This window comes from Genypterus blacodes, unplaced genomic scaffold (assembly GCF_046128005.1).
Source record: "Genypterus blacodes isolate CSIRO-AG114 ecotype Tasmania unplaced genomic scaffold, CSIRO-AGI_Gbla_v1 ptg000067l_1, whole genome shotgun sequence".
Taxonomy (NCBI): Eukaryota; Metazoa; Chordata; class Actinopteri; order Ophidiiformes; family Ophidiidae; genus Genypterus; species Genypterus blacodes.
In genome coordinates, this window is record NW_027466879.1 from 2,370,943 (window position 1) to 2,387,896 (window position 16,954).

General features: G+C 44.6%; 2 protein-coding genes across 3 annotated transcripts; one reads left to right on the forward strand and one right to left on the reverse strand.

Annotated features, from left to right (window-relative positions):
* Positions 1 to 872: 872 nt before the first annotated feature.
* On the forward strand, positions 873 to 6,898 carry nucb2a (nucleobindin 2a). The gene is made up of 13 exons (XM_076155470.1): positions 873 to 981; positions 1,263 to 1,397; positions 1,577 to 1,684; positions 1,784 to 1,916; positions 2,002 to 2,105; positions 2,195 to 2,380; positions 2,723 to 2,813; positions 2,922 to 2,980; positions 3,063 to 3,155; positions 3,292 to 3,381; positions 3,664 to 3,834; positions 4,389 to 4,449; positions 4,541 to 6,898. Exons 1-13 carry the CDS (start codon positions 958 to 960, stop codon positions 4,759 to 4,761), a joined length of 1,476 nt encoding a protein of 491 aa, XP_076011585.1. The 5' UTR covers positions 873 to 957; the 3' UTR covers positions 4,762 to 6,898.
* On the reverse strand, positions 6,704 to 16,752 carry caprin1a (cell cycle associated protein 1a). Of its 2 annotated transcripts, XM_076155467.1 has the most exons (16): positions 16,588 to 16,752; positions 13,991 to 14,125; positions 11,609 to 11,671; positions 11,074 to 11,160; positions 10,387 to 10,628; positions 10,214 to 10,296; positions 9,906 to 10,079; positions 9,766 to 9,818; positions 9,578 to 9,661; positions 9,321 to 9,482; positions 9,126 to 9,228; positions 8,943 to 9,004; positions 8,070 to 8,201; positions 7,658 to 7,817; positions 7,371 to 7,477; positions 6,704 to 7,282 (listed from the first exon to the last, which is right to left on the reverse strand). In XM_076155467.1, the coding sequence occupies exons 2-16, from the start codon at positions 14,123 to 14,125 to the stop codon at positions 7,196 to 7,198; spliced, it is 1,734 nt and encodes a 577-aa protein (XP_076011582.1). In that variant the 5' UTR covers positions 16,588 to 16,752; the 3' UTR covers positions 6,704 to 7,195. The 2 variants fall into 2 exon arrangements, with proteins under 2 accessions (XP_076011582.1, XP_076011583.1); XM_076155468.1 differs by lacking the exon at positions 8,070 to 8,201.
* Positions 16,753 to 16,954: the final 202 nt, after the last annotated feature.

Below are 16,954 nucleotides of genomic sequence, written 5' to 3' on the forward strand. Positions count from 1 at the left end.
CTTAGAACAGATGAATTAAATTAAACCAAACCAAGTGTGACAACTACAAAAAATAATGTTCTTAAGATATGGAACCAATGTCTCACTGATGAAACTACTAAATACATTACAGAGACTTTAATGGAACTATAACATTAGATTTCCATTAAATGTCTCACAGCACTGTTGAGTGGGAGATGAATGGAGTGTGACCATCTGTAAGATGTGTGTAAGATCTCCCCAAGCGAGCCCAGTGAGCAGGACTGGGGCGAGAGGTGGACTTGTAGCCATTAATCACACACTGTTGCCTTAGTAAAAGTGGTGATATGGAGCAGCAGGTATTTGGTAATGGACTCTGCTTATCTGCCTTTGGTCAGGAGCTCTGGGTGGCGGCTGGGAGAAATTAGTTTCCTCTGTGGGGCGAGGAGCTCAGACATCAGGAGGGAGTTTGGAGGGAGAACAACTGACTCCTTCCTTCCCTTTGAAAGGAGACAGAAGAGGTGATGAGAGCAACTGATGGCTTGTGTCTCTGATGAAGATGTTGATGATTTATGTTGCTTTGGATACTATATTCATATTTTTCATTGCTGACAACAACAACAAGACGAGAGAGAGACAGAGAGACAGATGGAGAAACTAGAGAAAAAACTTCACAAGTTCCATCTTCCAATCAAAAATGGACACGAGGAAACAGACATTTCCTAGTCTTCACTTCCACCCTGCGACATTTGTCTCAGTCTTAAACCTGTGTCGCGTTCCCTTTAATTCAGTTATCGATCAGAAACAGGCCCCGCCCACCCCTCTGTCGTCACCTCGCCACGTACAATTTCAGTACAACACAACCTGCTGGGCCGTTGACAGACAGCTCATCTGACCAATGAGGGGGCCCGCAACGGGGACGACGTCAGCGCGGAGACAACCGCGCGTGCTGGACGCAACAGAGCTCCAGCTGAGACGAGAGCCGAGCCGAGCGTACAAATGAAGGTTCGGGCTCAGAATAAAGTGAGTAGAAACAAATACATGTCAGCGTTTATGGTTGTTGGGACTTCAACTCACGTTTGGAGCCAGAGACACGTGACGTCAGCTCAGCGTTCTCGGGCTGACAGGCTGTGTGTGTGTGTCAGGATTAGACAGATTTATCAGCGGCTGTGCTAAAGCTAACATGTAATGTACGAGCCTGAGGAAATGTCAGGGCGGCGTAAGAGGAAACGGCTACTACGTGATCAAATCAGCCGGGTGGAGCACGTAGATGTAGAATCGACTGATGCTGTGCTTGTTTCCAGATGTGTAGGTTGCTGCTCGCCAGCTGGGTGTTGCTCCTGGCTCAGCTGCTGTGTGTGGAGCCGGTGCCCATCAGCGTCGACAAGACCAAAGTCACAGTGCCGGAACCGAAGGCTGAGGAACCTCCGGCGAGTGTGGTGAGAGAGAGAACACACACACACACACACACACACACACACACACACACACACACACACACACACACACACACACCCCCGAGTGTATAACCAGCGTGGGTGATCGATTATCGGGTGACGTATTGATTATTGGCTGTATACGAGAGGGTGCCTGATTGGCTGATGGGTGCCTGTTTCAGGACACTGGGCTACATTATGACCGTTACCTCAGGGAAGTCATCGATTTCCTCGAGAAAGATCAACATTTCAGAGAGAAGCTTCACAACACAGACATGGAAGATATCAAGGTAATGTCCTTAGTTTCGTATTAGGAAAGTGCAAATAAATCACAATGTGGTCGATTCAAGAGTTGCAACAATTCTCTGCGTCATGTATTTGCAATGTAGCAAGGTAAGCTGGCCAAAGAGCTGGACTTTGTGAGCCATCATGTGAGAACAAAGCTGGACGAGTTAAAGAGACAGGAGGTGAACAGACTACGCACCCTCATTAAGGCCAAGCAAGACATCGAGGGAGGAAACGGTATGTTGTGCTGCGTAATCAAGCGTATTTTTCTGTACGCTTGCTTGCTTGCTTGTATTGATGTAACCTATCCCCTCCCGCACAGATATAGCAGTGGATCACCAGGCTTTGTTGAAGCAGTTTGAGTACTTAAACCACATGAACCCACATACGTTTGAAGTGGACGACCTGGATCGCCTCATAAAGTCGGTAAGTCTCATTAAATACTCTCAGGTTGAAGGACTCGGTCACACGGTTCCGTACAAACACTGTTTTCTCTTGTTTCCCCTCCATTTAAGGCCACCAATGATTTGGAGAACTATGACAAAGAAAGACACGAAGAGTTTAAGAAGTATGAAATGACAAAAGAGCACGACAGACGAGAACACCTGAAGACTCTGGACGACGACGAGAGAAAGAAAGAGGAGGAGCACTATGAGGAGATGAGGAAGAAACACGCCGATCACCCCAAAGTCAACCACCCAGTAAGTGTGACCCGGACTACATCTGCTCCAGATGATTAACAGAAGAAAGAAACTGAATATTTAGGCGTTTCTCACACTTGGGTTGAGGTAAGATTTAGATGCAGAGGGAAGAGAGCCCAGCACCTTGCATATCTGGCCAAGACCCTCTTTAAAGTCCCACTAATAAATCTCTTCAAGGACATTCAGTAAAGTGCATACCAAGGCCCAAGAGACCCAGACGAGATGTGCTTTACACCAACAAGCCTACAGAGAAAGAAACAACCTGAACAGAATATTCGTGATCAAAAAATTGCAAGAAATCGGGTTATTCGATTGTCAATAATCTATATGATCATGTTGCAGGGCAGTAAAACTCAACTGAAGGAGGTATGGGAAGAGGCTGATGGTCTGGACCCAGAGGACTTTGAACCCAAGACCTTCTTCAAACTGCACGGTAATCCTAATCCCTGTGGTTTCATGGTTTACTATGGCATCCTGGTGTGCATGTAGTAGACGCCGGTGCAGTTGTCCATCAGTGTCTTTGTATCTCCCTCTGGTGCAGATACCAACGGAGACGGCTTTTTTGATGAGCAGGAGTTGGAGGCGTTGTTCACAAAGGAGGTAAAGTCGCAGTGTGTGAGGACTCTGGTGTGTCTCTGGTCCGTGTGTGGTCCTTGCACTCACAGTCGCTCTGTCATTTTAGCTGGAAAAGATCTACGACCCCACCAATGAAGAGGACGATATGGTGGAGATGGAGGAGGAGAGGCTACGTATGAGAGAACACGTTATGAATGAGGTGAGGTCACTCAGGCCCAGGATATTAAGCTACTTAAATGTGCATCATTTTTGATGGTGATACACTTAGGTTGTATTCAGTACACTGAACTAAACCATGGGTTGTTTTGTAAAGCTGTGTCCTGCCGTCCTCACAGGTGGACGCAAACAAAGACAGACTGGTCTCTTTAGATGAGTTTCTGGTCGCTACAAACAAGAAGGAATTCTTGGAGCCAGACAGCTGGGAGGTGAGTCACAGTGTTTGAAGCCGTATCACACGAAACCGAGTCAGTCAGTCGTCCTCGTCGGTCACAAGCCCATAGAATATGAAATGACAAAAGCGTCACCGTGGATACAGCAGGACCCTCGGCCTTGTGAAAATGTTGATTCCAAAGACCAGTTAATGTATTAGATTTGCAGTCATTATCAATAAGTGTCAAATGTTCAAACTTCAAAGCACTTGAGCTATATTGGTACTATGGATTAAAATGTTTCTTGGTGTCATGAGCATCCTTTGTTCTCTTCCTCAGACCCTGGAGCAGAACCAGGCGTACACAGACGATGAGATGAAGGAGTTTGAGGAGCATCTTGCCCAGCAGGAGCAGGACCTCCACCAGAAGGCAGTGGACCTCCAGAAGCAGAGGGAGGAGCTGGAGAGACAGCAGGAGCAGCTCAATTCACAGAAGATGGAGCTCCAGCAGGTGAGCGGCGCCGTAAACTCCACTGTAAACACTTAATGGTGCCACAGTGGCAATATCACAGGCTCACTGCTGACATGCAACACCATTTATAATTAGCTTATGATGTCAGGGATAGCCACTAAAAATAAGGCAGCGGTAAGTGTCAGATTCAAACTGATGAAGCAGACGACGACAATGCTTCAGGTTAGCTTCTTGCTCTAGATGAGCTTCTTCAGATTCCTTATTGTTCTGCCCAGGAGAGGCTGAAAGCATCTGAACATTTGCTTCTTTGGTCTACAAAAACTACACCAGATGCAGTAAATTGACTTTGAATGGATGAATTGGAGAACAAGGCAGGCAGTGGCTCAGTGGTTAGAGCTTCCGCTTGCCGGTTCGAGCCCCTGCCGAGGCGCCCCTGAGCAAGGCACCGAACCCTCAATTGCTCCCCCCTCTGCGAAGGGTGGTAATGTAATGTAAGTTGCTTTGGATAAAAGCGTCTGCCAAATGATCGTAATGTAATGTAATGTAATGTAACAATACATTTGATTAACCTATACTTAATCAATCCTTACCAGGCTGTTGAGCACATGGAGCGACTAAAAACACAGAAAGTGGACGCCCCTCCAGAGGCTCACGGTGAGTGTTGACCACACTATGGCACCTTTTTGAGGAGATTTCTTCAATGTTCTGGACAAATCTGACAAAAACCTCCCAACCTCTTTCCTAGTTGAAGGAAACGCTATCCCGGACATGCACGTAAATGACCAGATCCAACCAGACCACGACCAACAGCTGGAGCATCAGCCTGCAGCCCCGGGTTCTCAAGATACACAACAGGCGCAGCACCACCAACAACAACAAGAGGCACAGCACGGTCGCCCCCAGGCACACCACGATCTGCCACCAGGCCACCAAGAGGCACCACAGGAGCAGCACAACGTACTGTAACCAGGATGTGGAGAGCTCAAGCCTCTACCAGCAGACTCTGGCAGCGGCTGCGTCCCGGACCTCCACTCAGGCGCGCAGAGCCGACGCCTAATTACTCGTCAGGCGTGAGTCTGGAGGACGCTTGAGATGTGGGAGAGCAGAGGAGATCAAACCAAACGCCCTGTTAAATGATGATGATGGTGTTAGCCCGCAAATGTGATCACTGGATTACAAAAAAATAAAGACTTACTGACACAGGACTTGCACCGACCACCAAGGGGTTTGTTTTGAAATATTTTAGAAATTCTACCAGAGTTTGGAAATTACATTATACAAGGAACATCACAGTATTTGTTGAACTGAGCCGGTCCCTTCTGTTCAGGTTTTGAGGTGAAGATACCAACAAGCATTTTTAAGCAAGAGTTCAGATTTTGTTTACGTTTAAGGTTAAATATTTTTGTGTGATCTTACAACAGTTATAGATGTGGATGGCCCAATTAATTTCCCCTATGTCATTAAAAAGGCAAAAGTTAAAATTGTAATGAGTATTTAAGAAGTAAGGCGTGGTCTGCTGTCACCGTTATCTGCTATTTCTCCGTCTTTTAAACAGAAATGTGCGAGCATAGCCAATTTGCTCAGTCCTTCTACTTGTGTCACAATGTTGCAAAAAATACAGATTCCATTTCTCTGATTTTCATTTTTACTCTGGTTGTTGTCAAGCTGTATGTTGCTTACCTGCCTCCTTTAGGTCAGTAATCCTGAAGGTGGTGTTTGAGCTAACAAATGTAATCCAATGATTACATTTGCAAGCTCCATCCACTGTTCTGAGACAGAGAGGAAGTGTGCTTTGCCTGCAAACACATCAGGTACAGGAGTTCTCCAAACCAGCCAAGTTGTGGTTCGCCGTGCGGCTGCTCCTCATTTACGGAGACTATTAGAAATAAAGGTGCTAATTTGTTCAACAAAGTAATACAATCACATTACAGCCCTCAAGTCTTCTAAAGCACTGAGGTTATTTGAGGTAAAGGTTTATAAATCATGATGTTGCTCCTCAAATAAATTCTATCTTTTACACCAAACATCACTAGAGGCATTTCACTTATAGTTCATACACAAATGTGTGTGATTGTTTTTTAAATTTATGACTAGATCATAATTGATCACGATTACTAACTTGTTCACTGAAATGTTTGGATGTTAACTAAGCTCAAATAAATAAAAGGTCGTCCTTTACATAATTCTGAAATGAGAAGTTAATTTAAATACTTATTATGGGGACAAAGCCATGAGTACATGCAGGCCATCATGATATTAGTTTGTTTATATTCTGTGTGTTTGGCATGACAGCTATATTGTCAGATATTCAGTTTGTAATTAGAGTGCTGTCTAAAATTGAGTAGTTTTCCTGTAAAATTCTGTTTTCTTCTAGTTGGCAGAAGCTGACATTGGCCCTCAGGTGGCACCTTGAAGGGTCCATTTACAGTAAAGATCATCACTTCTGCCTCATTGTGCTTTCACTCAACAGATTTTATACATGGAGTGTCTTTTCTGTGAGCCAAACGCTCTTTTTTGCATTCGCAGGCATTTTCTGCTGATGGCTGAAAGTAATTTTACAGTAATGTAGACTACAGTTGAATAAAAGTTTCGACCCCACAGTTGGAGTAAATGATTAATTCCCTGTTGTAACAAATGCCTACTTGGAATGTTAAGTTGTCTAATCCACAGAACATGCAAGGCTTTTCACCAAACGGGAGTAGAGTAGTGGCTTTTAAATGTCTTTAAAGCGTGATTCTGCAAAGTAATCAGGACATTAGATGAAGCAGATGGTTAAAAGGGAGAATCTTTCTGTGCACATAAGTACTCACTGTGCGGGGGAAAGGTGTTGAGCAGAGTTTCCTGTCTGTCGTGGCCACAATCCAGTTCAAAACTAAAGAAAGCAGCAGCAGCAGCAGCAACCAGCAGGTATTAGATCACATTTTTATTGAAACAGTCTCAACCAATAAGGTCAGTGTACAAAGGTGATGGTTAGAGGGGACAGTGGTGGAAAAAAAACATTCATTGCCTCTACGGAAATTCTAAGTTTTCAGATGAAAAAAAAAAATTGGCAGATACCACAGGGCAGGAGAAGAAGATCAATCTCGTGGGATCAGATTGACAGTGGCGGAATTTTTTTTTTTGCATTTATTTCGTACAAAAAATAAATTAATGAAATCTTTCAAGTTTACAGGAATATCTATTTGTTTGTTTTTTTAACACAGAGACTTCCTCTACATGTTGTGAAGTTCAGCGCCGTGTGTTAAGCATTAATAGGATCAAAGCAGACTGACTCTGATAAGTAGGCCAGGAGTTAAAAAAATAACATAACTAATGAGAAATAATATGCTGTTATAAAAGTGAACAGGGCTGAGCGCATTCAGAATCCCTGAATGCCGCTCCGTGGTCCTTGTTGGGTCCTTTAGGATCGGACTGCTTGGGGGTTACCGCGCGAGTACCCCCGAGGTCCTTGGGCCGCTCCCCGTTTGTAGCCTGGCTGATAGCCCTCCTGAGAGAAGACATTGACCCATATCACTTAGTAAAAACCTCCAAACATCTGATTGATATTGATAATAAATGAGTGAAGGAAGTCTTACCCGCCGGTAGGTGTTATTTGAATAGTCCCGAGATGTGTTAAACTGGGCTTGACCATAACCACTCCTGGAAGCGTTCGAGAAAGGAGGCCGATAGTTCTCATATCCCCCTTCAGATAGAGGACAAAGCCAGAATGTAGAACTTCAATGTGTGCAAACAGCCTCATTATAAAGAATGATAAAAGGTCCACATCCTGTCTGTATCTGTAAAAACATGACTTGGTGCTGGAACCTCTGATAGGATTGAAAGTCATTTTTCTCTTACTTCAGCCGTTCAACTCCCCCCTCACCTGACTGTAGTGTGCCCTGCGGGATCTCTGGCTGCTCCACACTGTTCTCTGACTGGCCGCTGAAGCGCGGTGCATAGCCATCGGAGAACTGGCTTTGCTGCTTCAGAGGGTCTGCTGGACCTTCACTGGCTGGGGGCACAGGTGCGTTCATGTTAAATACCTAAGGGGGAAAAAATTAGAATACCTCAGTTTTAACACATTCAAGTATTCATGTAACATAATGAGGTATATGACAACTTAGGGGACAGACAGTGGCCCAATAACCAATCTGTTTACTATTCGTGAGAAGTGTTGTATACAGTTGAACATGATATTGGTTTGATACCGTTTGTAAACATATCTTGTTGCTGCTAGTTAAGCCTAATCCAAACTGGTGTGCTGTTTAATAATGAGACCTATACAGGAAGCATACCGCTTGCACAGAGTGAAAAGGTGCGGCGTTGACATTGATGCCTCCACTGTGTGTGGGTTTGGAGACGGGTGGGAAGGCAGAGGACAGGGAGCATGGAATAAGGGACTGCTCAGAAGACAAAGGCATGGAGGCCTGGGGAGGGACGAAGGAGGAAATTCAGGAGGAAAGGAGAGGATTGCATACAGGTGAACAGGGGAGACAGAGACACGTTTACATGCACCACAACACGCAGGCTGCACAATCAACCACAGACATTTGGACAAAAATCTAGAAACATTTGAAATACTTTAATGGCATAGAAACCTTTTCCTGTGCAAGGGCCACCCCATCAACAGACTATGAGCAGTTCAAATGTGATTCCAATTTGATATGCGATGCAAATTGTGCAGCCATAAAGAAAACATTGTAGTACATGTAAAAAGCTGGGAGTTAATAATGTGAAGCTCCAGTAAGCTTAACGCTCTCACTTAACATATACATAGCCTGTAAAGCATCACCTGTAATCCAAGCTGTGTTCCAGTGTTTCATGTTAGAGTAATGAATATTCTTGTATTAGTTTTGGCCTCACATAATGTAAAGTGTTACAGGTTGTGGCTCATCTCAGCTCATCTTTAGGGATTTGGCCGAGTTGACAATAGAATGATTACACACAATGTCAATGGTGATGTATGGTGGTGATACACAATATAATCCTACATTTGAGGTCATTAACAGAACCAGGTTATTCTGTCACATACATTAGAATAAACCTTGCATAACCGCACAGAAACTACTCAGGAAGCACTTGGTCTTATTTCGACTTCTTATTTCCATTTTAACTACATTCAGGAAGCAGCTGGTCTCCTTTTGACTTCTTGTTTCTGTTTTACTTACTTGTGAGGATTCCTGTGGTCCAGAAACTGCGCTCGCTTGGTGAAGCCTCGACTCTGCATGGGCTGATAGGGTCAACATTAAAAAAGAGAAGGAATTAAGAAAATGATTGACTGATGCAAATCCCCACTACAATGAGTAACATGGCTGACAGATACAAGATCACTGAAACAGGAAGTTGCTCACTTGAGGCCATTCGTTGCAGGTCGACACGTTGCACAGGCTTCATGGGCTGAGCGGACACAATGGCTGGATCCAGGGCCTGACCGTCAAACTCCAGCATGGAGTCCTGTTGAAACCAAATGGACAAACCACTTTACTCGTCCCTAAAGGATACTCCAACTCCCCGACACATTGTCAACGTCCTTACAACGTTCTCACCTGCATGAAGTTGTAGGTTCCCTGCATCTGGGCCATGAGGTCTTGCACTACCTGCTTCCTGACCACTGGGTCAGCGGTTGGAGAAGCAGCCACATGGTTCACAGTGACGGGTGGCTCTGCAGCCAGTTGGGCCGGTGGCTGGTGCTGGAGGGAATTCACCATCTATCAGAGGCGTATGACAGACAGGTTAGGCCTAAGAAAGGGGCACTCAACAATAACACAATAACACGTACGGTGACATCATTCGAGCAGCAGACCTGAGCCTCGACTGTCCACTCCTCCACTTGGTCATTGTCTGTGTTGCTGTACGAGGTTTCTGGAATGAACTGTCTGTTTACAAACTATAATAGAAAACCATATACTGATAATGTAAAACAATACAAAAAAAAGCTTTGGTCTTAATTTGAAAAGTGACTTTAATGCACATTTACAGCAGAAATCATACCTCTGTGGTTTCCACATTAATTGGCTCTGTGAAATTTTCAGTTACTGTTCCTTCTGAAAGACAATTGGGACGATGTTTTCTTATTGGGTTAAATATGGGCAATACAAAAAGCAGTAGCAGTGCTGTTTACGAGTTGCTACCAGGGTCTGACGGCTGTTCTCCAGCCTTAGATTGAGCCACCGGCGTCGGCTCCTGCTGCTCCTCCTCATCCTCCTCCTCCTCTTCCTCCTTACATGTGCCGTTCTGATGGGTCTGTGCTCTGTCAAAGTAACCACTCGACAGCACTTTGTCCAGAGTTTCCTTCAGTGACTTGTCTGGAATTAAAACATCAATAGGACACAAGTTCAGACACAACAGACCTGATGATTTACGCATACAAGAAATATTGACTGTTGACAGCTATTTAATGCCCCAATAATGCTTCTGTGGGCCAGGTGGGAACACTTACATGTAGTTCCTGCCACAGCCTTGTCTCTGCCCTCCAGCAGTTCCCACAGGTGCAGTGATGCCTCTTCATATTGGTCAGTCAACCTGCAAGTCACCGCACAGGGTAACTATACTCACGCATTGTCAGACCATATCATTGATGCTCCATCCAATAACTATTTCAGCATCTCATACCTGACATCATAGTTCCGCTCAGGTCCCACTACTTTGTAAAAATCATCCAGGGACGTGAGCTCGGCCTCAGTGAGGGGGGCGGAGCCAGTGACTCCGGGCCGTATCAGGTCCTGCCGGACGTTGTCGTCTCCCAACTGGTCCAGTAAAAACTGCAGCTCCAAAACGGTCTTGAGCCGCTGCTGTTCCGTCTCCTCCCTCTGTAGCTGCTCCCGTCTCACAGACTTCTTCACTGCCTTTTGAATCTTAACACAAGGTTTAAAAAATGACTGCTTTTAGGGCATGTGGCTTCACAGGGTTTCCCAAACATCCAGATATGTCACATCAGTTCATGAAAACAAAACACCTAAATGGTTTTATTACTCTCATAGGAGGTCTTACATACTATAGCTAGTGTCGAAATTTAGGGACTCGGGACTTCGAATTTAGGAACTCAATAGAAAAGCAGACGGTAAAGCAGAAAAATGATAAAGCTATCAGGAAGTAAACAGTCATGTTGAAGACTGTGTTGTCGCTATGATTAGAAGGACCGAGTTCAACAGCAGCATATGTAATGATTACAAAAATCAGTATGACTTGTTGACAGCTGTTTGAGTCCATGAGATGGTGCATATACATATGTGGTGTGAGATATAATGAATGATGAGCAAATCAGCAAGTTGGAGAGCAATTACAGCATACATGACTCACCTCTTGGCCCAGCGACAGGAAGCTCTTCTGCAGGTCTCGGGCAAACTCAAGGTTGTAGGTGATCTCTTGGTACTTGGACAATGCTTCCTTCAGGTAAATCAGGGAAGGAAAACAATTCCTTTACATGAACAATGCTATAACAGGCAACAAATGATTTGTTCTTGTGGACAATCTGTACTTTGTAACAAATCACTCAGACACATTCATTGTCTTCAGCTCCAAGACTACCGTGAAAAATTGTTTGCTTCACGGAGATCAGATGATTTTGGGGAAAAAGACAACAATAAAAGTCACAGAGGCCTCTTCAACCTCAGCAAACAAAACATTCAAACTCAGCTGTCAACCAGCTGTGTCACTTAAGAGATGTGAAGCACTAACAAAAGCTCAAGACACAAAAGGCAAGTCTGTCATTTTGACAGATGTAGTGTGGGGGGGGGGGGGGGGGAGATAATGTTTACTGTGGCATTGAAAAGAAAGACAACTAACCAACTGTTCATGTTTCCATTAAAGAGCATCTGTGCACACAAGCACTTACCAGCTGATCCTGATTCAGTCGCTCCCCCTTATTCTTCTTTGCCTGATAATCATCCAGTTTGCCCTGTTGGAAAAAAAACAAAAAAACATTGAGATATAAACATTACTCCATCCAACAGAAAACCCCACCAAAGCGTTCATTGTCAGCCAGGTTTTGTATGCGAGGATAGTTAGAAAACTTCCCACTGACAAGCCCAACACAGATCAGTCTGACAGATGACAGAAAGACTGGAAACTGGCCCACACTTGCTGCCTCCTCACACACTAAATCCAGACTGTTAAAGTGGAATAAAGGACCATTCTGACAGGCATTCAACATCAGACAGGTCTGAGGTCTATCCCCACCCACAGCTGCTAAGACACTGGATCTTATTTTGATTCTGAACAGCTCCATAGTGAATCTGACTCTCTGACCACGACTTTATTCAGTTCACAGTTCCCTTACTGGAACATTCCCATGCTATTCCTCAGCCTAAGGTCTCTCTCAGGAGAAACCCTGGACCCTTTTTGGCTCAGCTGTCCAATGAGCTCTCTGCTACCATGCCACCTCACTCCACCTCCATGAGGCTACAGACACACTTTGCTCAAAACTCACTAAACAAACTCTGCCCCCTCTCCTCTAGACCTGCTCGTAACTTCAAACTAAAATTACAGGCCGGTCTCAACCAGTCCCTTCCTGTACACAAAACTAGAGTGTGCAGGCCTTAATGAAGAACAAACATCCTGTCTGAGAACAACCTGCATGATCCCAACCAGTCCGATCTTCAAGCCAAGTCACACCACTGAACTTGCCTTCATGTGTGAAGTGGAAACGCTGCGATTAGTGAGAGCTGCTGGTGAATCCTCAGTTCTAAAGCTGCTTGACCTTTTGGCTGCCTTTGACACCGTGAACCACCAAATCCTCTCCCCACTCTCTGAGCTTGGCCTCTCAGGATCTGCTCTCCGCTGGTGTGACTCCTACCTCTCAAGGGGATCTCTTAGAGTGTCACAGAGGAGGAGGGGGGGGGGGGGGGGGGGGTGTCTAAATCACACGGCTTGTCCAAAGGGGTACCTCAAGGTTCAGTGCTGGCTTCCCTTCTCGACAAGCACCAACTTACTTGGCACAATCATCCGCTCATACTCGTACTATTCCTACAGCTGCAACAGCCAGCTCTTCTCATTCTTCTCACCAGAAGCACTGTTCAGTCTCTGCCCAGATATCAGCAAGCCTCAAAACATTCTCAGCCTGGACAAAAAGTATGGCACCCTCAGCTTCATTTATCTCACTACTGAGCTCCTTGTCATCCCAGCCAATCCCTAAAACCACCAATCAACATCCAGCTCGACTGCTCACAAGTACTTCACACAAAGTCTGCTGGGAACTTGGTGTCATGATTAAGAAGCAACTACCCTTTAAAGAACACGTTGCTTCAGTCTCTCTGTCATGTACAGTACAGCAAGACCCAGTCTGTCCGAGTATGGTGGTCAGACAGACTGGTTCAGGCTCATCACCTCGCAACTACTGCAACACTTAACAGGCAAGTCTAGCGGCATGAGCCTGCTAACCTCTGAAAATGATCCGGAATGCGGCGGATTGTCTGGTGTCAAACCAAAAACAACACTGCACTATTCATAGTTCATGTTTGATGCTCGCCTACAAAGCAGCAGCCAATGTGGCACTCACTTATCTGGAATCCCTCATTCAAGGTCTACACTCCCTCATGCTCTGCCAAAGAACAGCGCCTGGTGAAAGTGCTTTGGACAAAAGTGTCTGTCAAAAGTAAATATATGGACATAGCTGAGGCTGAGCATTAGCTTCGTATTATAACACACAGCACATCTACACAACTGCCTGAAAAGAATGAATAAACATTCGACAATACTTATAAAACCCATCTTCATAACGTTTGTTAAAGAGCACAGTGATGCACCTTATTTCACAGACTGAAACCACAGCTGTGATTGGCAGATGACTTTGACTGAAGATCATTCCTGTTACAGCAAGTTGGTCGCAGGCCAAAATGAAGCTATTTGCTGCTCCCTGCTTAGCTTGCTTTCTTCATGCTGGTGATTGTACTAATTGCACTCTGCACAAGACTTCCTTGTGAATAATGATGTCTGATTAGGTAGTACTGACGTATGAAAAATCATCGTATCATTTTGCAAATTATGTTTGGTAGATGTTTGACACTATGCAGAGCACCAATGCCGACCTGGAGTTGAAGTTAAAGCAAACTACTCTCTTTAACTCCTTTGAGAATGACAGCACAAGTGATAAATCACATGAGCAAGGTTTGATCTCAGGAGTCTTCAGACTTTGCTTCGACTTCCCATTAGCGCTCTAGCGACATCAATACTAAGTCAAGTCAAACCCTTACAGCGAGTGCATTCATCTCTTAAATACCTTTTTCTTTTCCATGTTGCGAACCTTCTTGTCAATCACGCCAAGAACCTGCTTCATGGCCTCTGAATTACTTCCACATCCCAGGTCTGGAATGGCAGACTGGACAGCACTGTTGCCAACCACTGCTGAAGGCATCTATGGGGGGAAGAAACACATAGCAAATTACATATACATATAAAATGGCAATTCAGTTGTGTGGGTCAAACAATAGTAGGAATAGAGTAGACTTGTTGAAAGCCACAGACAGAGTACATCTTACTTGATGATGGTGCTTGGAACAACAACACTTTTATTTTTGCAGCCATTTTCCATTTGTTTTAATACCTCAAAGATTTGTTCCATGGGCTCAAAGGTCTTATATCTCTCAAATGTTGCCCACCATCTCCTGCACATGTGTGGTATATCAAGATGCTGATTCAAAGCCACAGCTGGTCCTTATGATGGGGTCAATAAGTGGCCATTCTAAAATGTTGAGTTTTAGCTGTTGACTGCAGGAATGTCCTGTAGAGCTGTTGCCAGAGGAAATGTTTCCCCTTTCATTTCTCCAGCATAAGCCGGATCCGACATCGTTCCAGAGATTTTGGACGTTCATCCAACAGGTACCACAGCCGCAGACCAAGTGTAACCACCTCTGACTCCTTCATACTTTGGTTCTCAGACGAACCGCCTGAGAAGCAAAGTATTTCTGCACAAACTGTCAGAAATGTCATCTACATGCTCACAGTCCTGACCAGGGTCTTGATTTGTCTGCAGTTCAGCGCCACAATCGTTGTGAGTGGGTTCACCTTCGATAGTAACTGGCACGCTGGAGAATGAATCAATTTCAGCTTTACAGGGGCAGATGGCAGGCAGCATGTATGGCATATGTTAATGTTGTGAACAGAGTGGCCCATGGTGGTGGTGGGGTAATGGTGTGGGCAGGCATATCATAAGGGCAGCTAACTCAATTGCATTTTATCCATGGCAGTTCTGATGCAGAGATACTTGGATAACATCCAGAGGCCCTTTGCTGTGCCATTCATCAACTGCCATCATCTCATGTTTCAGCATGACAATGCAAGGATCTGTGCACCAATTCCTCCAACCTGAACTCGTTCCAGTTCAGGCCTGCATACTCAACAGACATGTCACCCACTGAATATGTTTGGACCAACAGATACGACAATATCCAACAACTGCTGCTATCGAAAAAGGATGGGGGGGGGGGGATATTCCACAGGCTACAATCAACCATTTGATCAATGCAATGCGAAAGATGCGCATTTGCCACAATGCATGAGGCAAATGCTGGACACACAAGATACTGACGAGTACCGTTTAATTCATGGTATCTGCCTTTTTTGGTGGAACCTGTGACTAACAAATGCATATCTGTACCCCTAACAATCCATAGATATTTGCTTCAGGAATCTGTTTCAGTTGACAGGTCACCTTTGACCTCAATAACATCTTTGAAAGTGACAAGTGTTGCGTTTATTGTTCTGGTACTTTAACAACCTTAATTAAAGTGAAAAATGTAACACATGCAAGTATGACAATTTACCCCTGGGGTTTACTCCTAAATGACCTCCAACAGCTGATACTGGTTTTACAGAAATCATGTCATAAGGATATTTATAGCACAGGAGGTTTACATGCAGTTGTACAGCAATTGCCACTCACTGCTGGCATACAATGGAGCACTTCATATGTTTAAATGACAGCTGTGTGTGGGTGAAAACTGGAAAAACAATGGTACAAAAGAGGAGTTAAGGAGTCATTTAATGCTGTCACTAAACGTGTTTGTGATTAAACTGCAATTAAGGATGATTGAGATACAAGTTTTCAACCACTTGACAATGGAGCAGAGGTATAACATAATATCACTTCCATTTTTGGTAGGACTCATGTGATGGAATTTAGATTGAATACCGTATCAAACTCGGAGTTAGGTTGAAAGGCTGCACATCACATGGGGGGGCCACATTAACTAATCGAACAGAACTACGAATATTCGATATGGTTGTTTGCTTTATAAATTAAGCGTGTTAACGTTGCGGTTGCGCTGAAGCGTGAAATCGCCACGTTAACATTGAACGGAAACAGCTTGAATAAAATATGTGACCGCAGGTGAAACAGCCGGCCTGAGCTAACGTTGCTTTGGAGGATGAAATCCATTTGCTACTCGCATTGATGGTGTCGAATAAATTACAACCTACCGACAGTAAATGCGTCGATTGGCGATTAGTCGATGAGCTCCTTTTGTTTGCTTTGTTAACAGGCGAGCGTCAAAGTTTAGCGGCATCTGCTCTATTTCCAAAAACAGTCGCTTTGGCCCTAATCTCCCTGTCGCATTGTTAGCCGGAGAGCTAAGCCTGCCTGTGTGGCTGCCGCTGCTCCAACTCAGTCACAAGACAATTAGTAAAAAACAACGAAATACGATTAAATCTGGGGCAAAAATACAAGAAATGGCGACTTCGGTATTTGTAAATAAAGACCAACTTGCACGCGCCGTTACTCTGATTGTGCAGCCGTCGGGAGGGAAAAAAAACATACGTACATAAAGACGATTCTTCTATCAAAGTAGCTATTTGTTGTGGACAACAGGAATGTCATACCTTGAAGAATACTCTTTGTCTTCAGAGAGGCTTCTTTTGACGGGCTTTTGATGGCTGTGAAGGTGTGAAATGTTTCTTTAATTTGCTCGAAGGATACTGACACTCGCACCGGCCAACGGGGGACTAGCTAGCGAGCTAGGATTAGCAACGTAAAGGACCCCTAAATTCGCGAGCCCACAGCTGCCTGACAGAAAAACAACAATTACCGCCCGCCTTTATAATGTCACGCCACACATCTTTAAGACGAAAAAAACGACAGTTTGAAATCGATCAAACACAAATACTTTTGTACGAAAGACAACCGTGAGCACCGAGCACTGCAGACAGTTCAAATCCACCGATTGTTTGAAACACATTACCGAAAGCC